General features: G+C 41.0%; 1 protein-coding gene across 1 annotated transcript; it reads left to right on the top strand.

Moving 5' to 3' along the window:
* Positions 1–1,453: 1,453 nt before the first annotated feature.
* Positions 1,454–9,483, top strand: lrrc32 (leucine rich repeat containing 32). Its single transcript, XM_084105382.1, has 3 exons — positions 1,454–1,595; positions 3,174–3,264; positions 6,488–9,483. The coding sequence occupies exons 2-3, from the start codon at positions 3,178–3,180 to the stop codon at positions 8,384–8,386; spliced, it is 1,986 nt and encodes a 661-aa protein (XP_083961508.1). The 5' UTR covers positions 1,454–1,595; positions 3,174–3,177; the 3' UTR covers positions 8,387–9,483.
* Positions 9,484–12,828: the final 3,345 nt, after the last annotated feature.

Genomic DNA, 12,828 nt, shown 5'->3' with positions numbered 1-12,828 from the left:
ACCTGCACTACATCCTTATTATTATACTGTGAAATAGTTTATTTTTTCATATTGTGCATTGTTTCTTATTATTCATACTGTGTACTTCTTATGTTTATTGTCCTTTATTGTGAATTTTTTTACATGTTGTTTCTTATGCCCTTCCACTCGTCTTTCTTGTGGTGTAATGCGTGTTTCTGACCTGTAGATGGCGCGTGTGACCTGTAGTTATATTATCCTTATCCTGTGAAGAGAAACAGATGAAGAAGAGCCAGATCGCATACATTTCCTTAAAAAAGTTAGCCTAAACAGCTAGGAAAAAGGAAATATCACAGAATGGACAAAATAATAATTGTAATTGTACTAAAGTAGGCCTACAGATGACAATAAAGATCTTGAGAAGCGCGTTCACTGTCAGCGAGTGGCGCGACCCGACAAACACACAGTTAATGCGCTTTCTCCTCCTATCTTTCTCATTTATCTTTTTCTCTTGCTAGCGAATCATTTACTATTTTTATCCGTGTTCTGTTGACAATGGGTGTGTTATTGTTATATTTAGTGTATTATTATACACACACCTGCTTATTATAAACATGTCAAGTCGTGTTTTTTTTTGTGGGGTTTTTATTTTTTGCATTAGCTCACTTAAACAATTTATTTAAAAGTTTCTGTTTCCTGCTTTGACTCGACAGAGGAAGAACTTTACGGGAAAAACTGAAATAAAAACCAAAAGCTAAGGGCTTGAGGAAAGGGCAAGAGTTTTCCCGCGGGAATCCTGAATGAATCCCGGGAATCCCTGAAGATGCCGTGGGAACACGCGGTCATATGAGACACAAACACTCTCACACACACACACACACACAGTGACGCAGCGATTTGCTTTAACTACTCAACAGGTTTATTTTAAACGACGTTAACTTGGGATTCAGCTTTATTTATACAGTTTCAAAGCAGCTTCAGGAAAATAACAGAATCAATGATGCAAAAACAATCAAATATGAGCTATTCAAATTCTGCTGTAAAGCAGCTCTAAATAAAAAGACAATAAAGTGAAAAAATATTATAATTATAAATGAATGCGATCAAAATAGAAATAAACTGAAATAAACGACTATCGCGTAAATTCTTCCAAACCTGCAAATCTGAATCTGAACAGAAACAGCGCATTACTCAAACACACACACACACACACACACACACTCGCTGCTTACATGACGATAACATGTCATGAGGAGGCTGTGGAAGCTAAACGTGTTCGAGTGAGGGGCATGTTCATTTACTACACACTCACAGCACAGCTACTAACCGCGTTTGACGAGATTTAGGAAGAGAGAGAGAGAGAGAGAGGGAGGGAGGGAGAGAGGGAGAGAGAGAGAGAGAGAGAGGGAGGGAGGGAGGGAGAGAGAGAGGGAGAGAGAGGGAGGGAGGGAGGGAGAGGTCGGTCAGATTTGACCAATCCCAAGCATGAAGGAAAAAACAAGTGAGTATTTTTTGCAGGATATTCTTCTCACAGGATGTGTATCGAGCAGAGAGAGAGAGAGAGAGAGTCCTGAGCTTCAGCCAGACTGAGGAGAGCAGCATGAGAGAGGACAGCACTGGAGAAGCACACTACTGAGGTAACACACTCATATATGATCTTACACACACACACACACACACTAATACTGAGCAAACACACTACTGAGGTAACACACTCATATATGATCTTACACACACACACACTAATACTGAGCAAACACACTACTGAGGTAACACACTAATATTGAGCTTACACACACACACACACACACTAATACTGAGCAAACACACTACTGAGGTAACACACTAATATTGAGCTTACACACACACTAATACTGAGAAAATATACTACTGAGATAACACACTGTTGAGTTAAAACACACACACACACACACACACTACTGAGGTAACATGCACTACTGAGTAACACTACTGAGGTAACATGCACTACTGAGTAACACTACTGAGGTAACATGCACTACTAAGGTAACACATTACTAAGGTAACACTTCTGAAGTAACACACACTACTGAGGTAACATGCACTACTAAGGTAACACACACTACTGAGGTAACTCACACTACCTGGGTAACATACACTTCTGAGGTAACACTACTGAGGTAACACACACTACTTGAGTAACACACACTACTGGGGTAACACTACTGAGGTAACATGCACTACTAAGGTAACACACACTACTGAGGTAATACACTCAGGTTCAGTCATATTGAGCTATCACACTACTTCAGTAACACACACTACTTCAGTAACACACACTACTTCAGTAACACACACTACTGGGGTAACACACACCACTGGGGTAACACACACCACTGGGGTAACACACACACTACACTCCTGAGGCAACACACTCCTGAGGAAGCGGCGCTGACACATGACCACACTACAGCTGATGTTTCATGACTGACGTTATTGGACTGAATGATGATATTACACTGCAAAAACATGTTCTTCCTCGAGCCTTATTACTGAGAACCGTACGAGTCGAGTTTGTGTTTAAAACAGAGCAGAAATCTGCCGAAGAGCTCAGAAGAATAATCTTGTTTACTCTTTTGAATTAAGTTTATGTTTCTGACACCATTGGCAGATATTTCTTCTGTTTTTAAGGACAAACTCTATTAATTTTGATAAATCTTTCAGGAAACAGGACTCAATATTCAGTCATTCTGCTTCTCCAGTAAACGTGTCTTGATTAACAGTGTTCAGGTGTGCGCTGGAGTAAGAACACACACTGCACTGTAGAGCCGACGCTGAACTCCACAGCCGAGGATCTCTACACAGCTTTAGATCTGACTAGTTTGAAGTGTTGTTGAGTCTCTACTATAGAAATAAAGCTGAGTTGGCTTGAGACTAATGTTTTGTTTCCGATCTTGCGGTTCTTCTCGTCTTTGATTGGCGCAGGATGAGTAATCACTCGTTCTGAAACGTCATTCTCTGATATATATTGAACACAATGTGGAAACGATGATTATTATATTTCTCAACATGTGGGTGTTTCTGTTCAACTAGATCATGTTAGAGACGGTGACACATGTTTCCACATCTGAGCTAAAAACAGAAGCTGTGACGTGCCCTGGCTCAGTGTGACGTCATGGCTGTGTCTCATGCTCTGCTTCATCTGTGTGTGTGTGTGTGTGTGTGTGTGTGTGCAGCATCATGGGTCCGTGTCTCTGGATACTGATGCTCGTGGTCCAGCCGGTCTCGGCCTTCAGACGTCCAGCGGAAGCGTCGGCCTGTCGAGAGGTGAGTGTCACACCGTCTGCGTTTCATCATCTCTCAGTAACTCTGACTGAAACTGATCAGGTGTGTGTGTGTGTGTGTGTGTGTGTGTCAGTAACTCTGACTGAATCTGATCAGGTGTGTGTGTGTGTGTGTCAGTAACTGACTGAATTTGATCTGAAGTGAGATCTCAATTGTTAGTCTCAAATAGAATAAATGGACTAACTTTAGCTTGGATAGACGCGTCTTCTGCAGAGTCTGAGCGGTGGAGTCTTGCACAGCAGAGAATGAGTTTCTAACTTAGTTTTCCAGTACAAATATCAAAGCATACTTAAATTAAGCGGATAGTCTTGCATTCTGAAAAAATGCATCAAAATGAAGCGAGTTTGTGCTTAAAAATGTAACAAATATCTGGTAACACTTTACAATAATGTTCATTAGTTAACTACCCTAACTAAGAGTGCACAATACTTCTACAGCATTTATTAATCTTAGTTAATATTAATTTGAACATTTACTAATACATTATTAAAATCAAAGGTTGTATTTGTGAACATTAACATGAACAGCCGTATTTGTATTAACTAATGTTAACAAAGATGAACAGATACAGTAATAAATGTATTGCTCATGTTAGTAAATACATGTATTAATGTTAACTAATGAACCTTATTGTAAAGTGTGAACAATTGTCTTAATTCAAAGGGAAAAGGGATTTTGTTTTTAGTTAAAAGTAGAAATTACTCAACCTTTTACTGGACAAGTTAAAGTTACTTTATGCTTATATATAATATATCTGCCAGTAGAGTCAGAAAAATAAACTTCATTCAAAGGGAAATCGAGATGATTCTTCAGACTCCAGATATTAGTTCTTAATGATTAGATATTAGTTCTTAATGTTTTAAGCATAAACTCACTTCATTTTGATTCATTTTTCACAAATAAGATCTTCAGTCATATTGTTTCAGTAAATGTGTCTTGATTTAAGAATCTTTAGATATTTGTGCTGGAAAACGAGACAGAAACACTGAGGAAGAGCATTCTCATTAAATCTATAATCATGATACAGCTCTACATGACAACTGGAGACTCGTTACTCAGGGTTTAGAGAACGCTTCAGCTTTAATTAACACACAGTCAAACCGAAATGTAGAGGCTCCTTCAACATTTCTCACATTATCAGTTTATTCGCTATAGTTTAGAAAATGGTAATAAAATATGAGCAGAACTCAGTTGATATTTGACTGGTTTTGTCCGTCCTTCTGTTAGACTGTCTCACACATGAATTATGTTGAATTATCTGTCAGCTGTTAAATTTAACTACACAATTAGATAATACCAGTTTAGCTCAACCAATCACCAAGCAATGCTTCATTTTGTTCAGTCTGTGTGTAAAAAGAGCATTAGCAATTAAAGAAAACACACTTCAGCAAAACATGATCAGCTCAAAGTGTCTGGATCATCTTTTCACTGGTTGTCACTGTATGAAGAGTTATTGGGTATTATGTCACACTTTATACAATTTTGCTCTCCTCACTTACATAAATGCACTATAGTGCAACTCTTGTTAGCAAAGACCAGATGAGTCATGTTATGGAGATGCGTCCAGTCACTTCTGATGAACTGATCATGCCAGGTCCGAGAGTTCAGGATGAGTTCAGGAAGTCTGTGATTGGACATCAGTGAGGAAGTGTGTGTGGGATGAAACACATCCATCATGTGTCCATCCTCTCGCTGACCTCTGCCGGAGATCTGGGTTAGTCCCGGTGCCGAGGGAAACTCCTGCACCTGCCCGAGTGATGAGCTTCAGTCTGACGGCACGCAGGAAAACTGCTCCATTGTGTCGGAATATTCCAGGAAACAGCGGGATGATGTCATGCATGTTAACCTGTGGTGGATCACACTGCAAAAAAATGCTTTTCTTACTTAGTATTTTTGTCTTGTTTCCAGAAATATCTAAAAATTCTTAAATCAGGATGCGTTTATAGAGTACGAGAATGCCATAAGATATTATAAGAGAGTTGTTGCTTAAAACAAGTAAAATGATCTACCAGTGGGGTAAGAAAAAATATTTTGTTTCTGTTTGAATTAAGATATTTTTTCATAAAATGTTGCTTTTGTAAGAAACTGTAGTCTGCTTCCACTCTAATATATATTTTAGGATGAGCTCATCCCCAAAATGGCTTGATTACCATAGAGATGAAGGAAGTCACCATTTGGGTTGATCACATCCTGAGCAAATGGTCACTGATTGTAGAATGTTTTAGATCTTCGATGTCCACATTATTTTTTCTTACACTTTCTTTAAGCAACAACTCTCTTAATTTTGATTTATTTCCCCAGAAAACAAGACATGATATGTTATGGCATTTTACTCGTTTAGTAAATGCATTTTGATTTAAGAATTTTTAGATATTTGGACTGGAAACTAGACAAAAATACTAAGTACGAATAGCATTGTTTTGCAGTGTGTTGTTGACCAGGGGCGGAGCTGTAGCTCTCATGAATAATCAAAAAGGCGATTAAAGCTGTGTCTAAACTGCATGCATGTATTTGTTATATATGCGTCACGTCTCTGGACTAAAATATTCTGCTATGTGTGAGATCACTATCGCCTATAAGGCACAAACTGATGTCATTTTTAAAGGGGTCATCGGATGCAAAATTCACTTTTATATGGTGTTGCATATAAATGTGTGTTTGCAGTGTATGGACACAACCAGCGTACGATGAAAAAAATCCATTCACCATTTAATCCTCAAAAAGTCGAAACATTTGGATTTTCTGAGCAATGTGATGTCATAATGCTCATGCTCCGCCCACAACACTGACAGACTGTCCCGAATTAGCATATTTCCTGTATTAGCATATTTCCGCCCTTAGCCGTTTGTATACTGTCCGCCAAGGCATCACTTTACATGTCTTGTGTTGACACCCCACGGAAAGGGGGAGGGGGAGGGGGGGCAGTTGCTCATTATCATTTAAAGAGACATGCACCTCATTATCATTTAAAGAGACATGCACCTTATTATCATTTAAAGAGACATGCGCCTCATTATCATTTAAAGAGACATGCACTGAAACGGGTCGCTGTGAAAAGAGCTGTTTTTGAGGAGGTAGAGAGGTTTTACACAACCATTGAGGAACTTTAACCAAAGTGTGTTACAAACTTTACACAAATAAATGTGAGGCACCCCTATGAAGAAACCCTGGCTGATGTTGACTAATAGCACTGTTTCTTCTCCAGCTCCAGGAGGACCTCGACTGCAGCAATCTGAACCTTAGACGGATCCCGAAGCAAATCCCGGACACCATCCACCGGCTCGATCTGTCCCGAAACCTCCTCCAGAACCTCACGGACCGAGACCTGCCGCCCTCCTCCACCATCCGACATCTCAACCTTCACAGAAACAAGATCCAGTTCATCCAGCCGGGACTCTTCCAAGACATGAGGCTTCTGGAGGAGCTGGATCTGTCGGAAAACTCCCTGGATCTCTACGCGTCTCTGAAAACACACGTCGGGACGCTCGCATCTGTGCGCCGACTGGATCTATCCGGAAACGGGTTGTTCACGGACATGAGCGACTTCTTCCTGAACGACGCCCCGGTTCTCACCAACCTCTCTTTGGATGGGAACAGCATCACTAAGATAGGCCGATCCACATTCAACGGATCTCAAGCTTTAAAGAACATCGACTTACACAACAACGTGATCATAGAGATCGAAGAAGGAGCGTTCGAGTCCTTGACGGAACTCTCCAATCTCGATTTGTCTATGAACTCCATCTCGTGCATTACGGACTTCAACCTCATTCAGCTCAGAACGCTGAACTTGAGCAAAAACAGCTTGACCAACTTCCAGGCCGACGAATCGGATCAGGAGTTCGAGCTTCAGTATCTGGACTTGAGAGAAAACAAAATCCTCTACTTCCCCGTCCTTCCCCAAAGGAACAAGCTCATTTACCTGGACTTGTCTAGGAATCTCCTGAGGAGTGTAAATTGCTCCGGTCCATTAGAAGAGCTGGAGAACCTGAAGGACGGTGGATATCTATTGACTGATCCTGATAAACCTCTTTCATTGTGCTTCAGTAAGAGGCACCAGGATTTTCCCAGCTTGCTTTACTTGGACTTGAGCTTCAACCAGCTGAAAGCGGTTCCTCCCTCGTTCTTCACCAGTATGAGTGCGCTGGAAACCCTGAACATCAGCAACAACTGTTTAGACAGCTTCACTGTGGACGACGGTCTGAACTCTCTGGAGACACTAGACATCAGCTCCAACAATCTCCAGAACCTTTCCTTCGGGCTGAACGCGCTGGCCGCGTTACACGAGCTCCACCTCGAGGGAAACGCTTTCCAAACGTTAGATGCTGGGATTTTCCTCAGGCTTCCCAACATCCGAAGCCTTCATCTTCAGCAGAACCAGCTCAGCATTTGTTCTCCTTCGGGAAATCCGAGTTTCGGCTGCGTCCAACTTTCCTCAATCCCGACTCTAAGGTATCTGTACCTTTCGGAAAACGGGTTGTTTACGGTTCCACCGGGATCGTTCCAGGGAAGCCCGTTGCTAATCCTGGATTTATCCCAGAATCCCGGCGTTGACATCATCCCGTCGTCGTTCTCCGGTCTGGAGGCGTCTCTTTCCCATCTCTCTCTAAAGGGAAACCAACTTCAATCCCTAACAATTGACTTCACTCTTTTCCAGAATCTAAAATCCTTGGATTTGTCGGTGAACCGGCTCACGGGAGTCTCCCTATGGAGCGGGGATTCCTCCCTCGAGTCATTAAACCTGCAAAACAACAGTTTGGTAACGCTTCATGAAGTAATGCTGCAAGAAACGCTCCGAACTTTATACGTGGGATCGAACCCGTTGAGCTGTTGCATGAACCCGCACCTCCTCACGCTTCTCCGGCAGGAGAGACTCACGGTGCCGGATCTCTCCGGAGCGACGTGCTGGTATTCCCGAGACTCGGAGAGCGTGGAGATCAGCGTGAGCGCCGTGAAGCCGGAGCACTGCGAGTCCGCCGACGGGAAAGTGTTGTGGATTAGCGTGATTGTGGTGCTTGTACTGGGAATGGCGCTGGCGTTGGCCGTCACGTTAAAGCTCTGTCACTCAAAGAGGCACAGGTTCAAAAGAGGCATCAAAGCTTAAGAGTCTAAAGACGAAAGAAGGAAAAGAAACCAGAGCGTTCTCACCTGACTAGCGCCGCATGCATGACCCCGGGTTTCAGTATGGGATGCGTGGGTGATCAGGAACAGATTCAATGTGAAATGCACCATCATAAATGCACGAAACATTCACTGTAAAAAGTGATTAGTTGAGCTGACTTAAAAAAATGGAGGAAAGCCGTTTCCTTAAAATTATTAAGTAATCTTCATGCTTAATCGATAAAATTAAGTATCACAAATCACATAACTTAATTTTTTTAAGTTTTACTTAATAATCTTAAGGCAACGGGTTTACTCAATTTTTTTAGGTAAGTGAACTGAACACACTGTGTAAACATGAACCCTGAAGAAGCTCTTGCACGACTCAAACAGCACGAGTCGGCAGCAACACTACACTTTCTGATGTATATTGCATGCACTTTATTGACTGTGATTTGTGAGTATTGGAGTAAATGTACCTGTGATATGTTTGCATATTGCAAAACCGCCCTTGACCGATGCAAAACATGGTGCAAACACTAGATGCACTGGACAGAGAGATCTAGAGCATGTTGTGCATTAGCCGAAGGAATGTCATCGGACAGAGGAAGCGTTTCACTGGAACACCTGCACCACTTTCCTGTTGTTGAGCTCAGTTTCCTATCCTGGCGTTGATGATTTACTCAACCTCAGTCACCCTGAGCCGTGTTTGACTGGCGAGCGAGTTTAGCTCCGCACACATAAACACACACAAACCGCAATGTTTGTTTGGTCTTTTTTTAGATTTTCCAGCCTGGAATAAGTTCGACCCTGGTGTGTATATCATGAGCGAGGATAAAGATAGACGGGAGATCCCGGTCGAGGGAAGCGCACATCATCACCACGGATATTAATAGAGTTGTGTTTGACGCGATACTGAAAGGAGCTTCCTCCTATCAGCCTGAGTCACGGACCTTCTGCTTTCCAGACACACACACATGACACAACCCACAGTCACACACACGTCATGTATGAGCTGCCACTACTATATGAAGGAACTATACCACAACTGTTGTGTAAATCTATTTATGAAGTATTTTCCTAAATAAAAGGTCTGTGTTATGTGTCGTCTGCGGTGTGTGTTCCTCCTCACTGCTTCAGCATTACCATTTTAGGTCATCATGATACACATCAATACAAAATACCAAAACAAGTAATTTGCATGATAAACTGAAAAGGAAATGCTCAATCTCGCTGACATCACTTTTAGGTTTGCACAAACTACTGGGTAAAATTAGCCAATATTCAAATTTCTGTTTAGACGTCGTGTTAGGAATCTCACATGTAGTCTGAACCGCAAATGAGCTTCTTCCTCAATATTGTATCCTTATTTTCCAGCACGAATATATAAACATTCTTAAATCTAGATATATTTACTGGAGACACAAAATGACTGAAGATAAGTCTTAATTATTAAAATTAAGTGAGTTTCTGCTTAAAACAAGAACAAATATCGGGCAAATAGTTTTGCCTTTGAAATAAGGTGATTTTTCGGACTCAATCGGCAGTTATTTATTTTAGATTTATTTTTGACCCAATTATTATTATTTTTTGTTTGTTTTAAGCATGAACTCACTTATAATTGTAATCATTTTAAACCCGACTTAATATCCGAGGTCATTTTGCTGCTGAACTAAATGTGTCCTGATTTAAGAATGTTTAGGTGTTTTATACGCTTATTAAAGCAGCATGAATAATCAATAATTAGAACAAGGAATGCAGACTAATTAGTGACTCGGCTGGCAGTGTCTCCAGCACAATGACATCATCTGTTCAAACAGGAAGTAGCTCTACAGGAAGTGGCCTGCACACAAACATGGAACACCGAGTCCTCAGAGACCCGCTGCTGTTTTCACTGTTTTCTGCTGTAAAAGGGCTCCAACTATATATATATATATATATATATATATATATATGTCTGTAAATCTGTTTATTAAGTGTTTTCCTAAATAAAAGGTATGTGTTGTGTGTCGTCTGCGGTGTGTGTTCCTCCTCACTACTTCAGCATTACCATTTTAGGTCAAAATCATCATCATGATACACATCAATATAAAATACCAAAAGCAGTTTGCATGATAAACTGAAGAGGAAATTCTCTATCTATAGATATATTCTCTTCTGCTCAAGGCTGCATTTATTTGAGAATACAGTACAAAATTGTGAATTATTATATATTATTCCAGTGTAAATCAGCTGTTTTCTATGCGAGTATATAGTAAACTAGATGAAAAAAAAATTAAGTTAATTATTAGTTAATTCCTGTGATCAAAGTTGAATTTATTTAATTAAAAATACAGTAAAAATCACAAAATATTTTGTAAGGGATAATGTAGAGCGAGGCGGTTGACACCCCGCGCGGAGGGATCTTGAATCCTGAAGGGGTTTTATTCGCTATAATAACCGCCTCGCTCTACATTATCCCGCTTATTACATGGCTACCCACCAAATAAATCAATAATTTGACACAAAATATTGATTTAAAAAGGAGTTTATTGATTTAAAAGCGATTGTATTGCTTCCGCTAAAGAAAATAGTCCGTTCCGTCTCTACGGTTAGAATCCTGCGTCCATAGCAACGCTCTGTTTATCATGGCAACGGTGTGTTATACTCAGCAGCGTCTGTTATCAAGAAATAACACACCGCACTCTACATTAGAATTCAACCAAGCCATGTAATAATACAGTGTAAATCAACTGTTGTCTATGTGAATATACAGTAAGTGTAATTTATTCCTGTGATCAAAGCTGAATTTTCAGCATCATTACTCCAGTCTTCAGTGTCACATGATCCTTCAGAAATCACTCTAGTCTAATATGATGATTTGACACATTATAATCAATGTTGAACAGTTAATATCTTTGTGGAAACCGTCATGCATTTCATTTTTCAGGATTCTTTGATGAATAGAGAGTTCAAAAGAACAGCATTTACTTGAAACATAATCTTCTGTAACAGTGTAAGCGTGTAGAGTCGCTGTGACCGACAGTTAAGCGGTGTCGTCGCCTCAGGTCTTCAGTGTGAGAGGAGTAACAGGAGCTTCGATCACGTCCAGGACAGTCTTTATCTGCTCATCCTTCTGTAAAAGCTTCTCATGTCAGGAATAACACTATCATGACCTTGTCGTGACCCCAAAGGTCAGCTTTATGTGTTCGTGTGATGATGTCATCATGACCTCACAGGTTCTGTACGTTCAGCCGCACGATGAGCCGGTTGTGTGTGAGATCCAGAGAACGAGCTGAGCTGTCATGTGTTTCTATATCAGGCTCTGTTTGTGTACGAGCCGCACAGGGCCAATTATGCATTCATAATAGTAGCGGTTTTATTTATATAATTACTGTAAATCCTGTCGTTATGATGTGTAGGAGACAGTCTTGTTTTCACATGAACGTGTAATTACCAGAGACGAGAAGAGAATCACATGTTTGAAGAGCGTCTTTGTCTCTGTGGAATCTCTGAAACAATGGCAGTCTTCATCACCATCATCATCGTGTGTGTGTGTGTGTGTGTGTGTGTGTGTGTGTCAGAACCGCCCCTCTCAGGAATGAGGAAAGAAGGAACTGGATCAGTCATATTTTTTTTGGGTAAGTTGAGTGATTCCCCCCCAAACCAGTTCAATGCATCTCCTGTGTTCACTGGTTGAGGTTTCGGATTGGCTCGGGATTGAGTAGCCAATCAGCACTGGTACTGGCAGGACCAATGAAATCTCTAGAATCGGCTTTGGGGCGGAGTTTACGCTGAACAACTATAACGACACAGAGAAACTTCATCACTGAAATCACTTTCAGAGCGATCGTTGAACGATGAAAACACTGACAGCCAATCAGAATCCATCCTGCTCACACACACACACACACACACACTGACATCAGCATTATTTAGTGCTTCAAGGAGCTGAACTGAAATCAAAGGAATTCTGACTGTAATCAGAAACCGACTCACTCTCTCCAGACGATAAACAAATCATTCCGCTTGTGTTTGTTTATCCATCGGAAATGTGTGTAAAAGTCCCGTCCTGATCACTGTCTGGATCTCTCGCCCAACACACTCACACACACACAGTCTGAAGGTCTGAATGTTTATTACTCTTGTCTTAATAACTCAACATGGATCACATGATCACATTCCACTGTCTGTCGTGTTCATCACGCTGAAGGAAACTGTGAGCGGATACTTGATCCCGACGATTAAAGCAGAATGAGAGAGTGTTTCACACACACACACACACACACACACACACACACAGATTCTCCCCGCAGCCCTGAAACTGCATTTCTGTAAACATGAACAAAGCCCTCGCTCGGCTTACTGAACTCCGATCCGCTTGTAAGAGTCGAGCGCTCGTGTTCTTGAGGATCTGATGTTTATGCCACATTTGTTTTCCAGCACGAATATCTTAAGATTCTTAAA

Source organism: Abramis brama (genome assembly GCF_963993115.1).
Source record: "Abramis brama genome assembly, chromosome: 25".
In the NCBI taxonomy this organism is placed as follows: domain Eukaryota; kingdom Metazoa; phylum Chordata; class Actinopteri; order Cypriniformes; family Leuciscidae; genus Abramis; species Abramis brama.
This window is presented reverse-complemented; position numbering and strand designations above follow the sequence as displayed.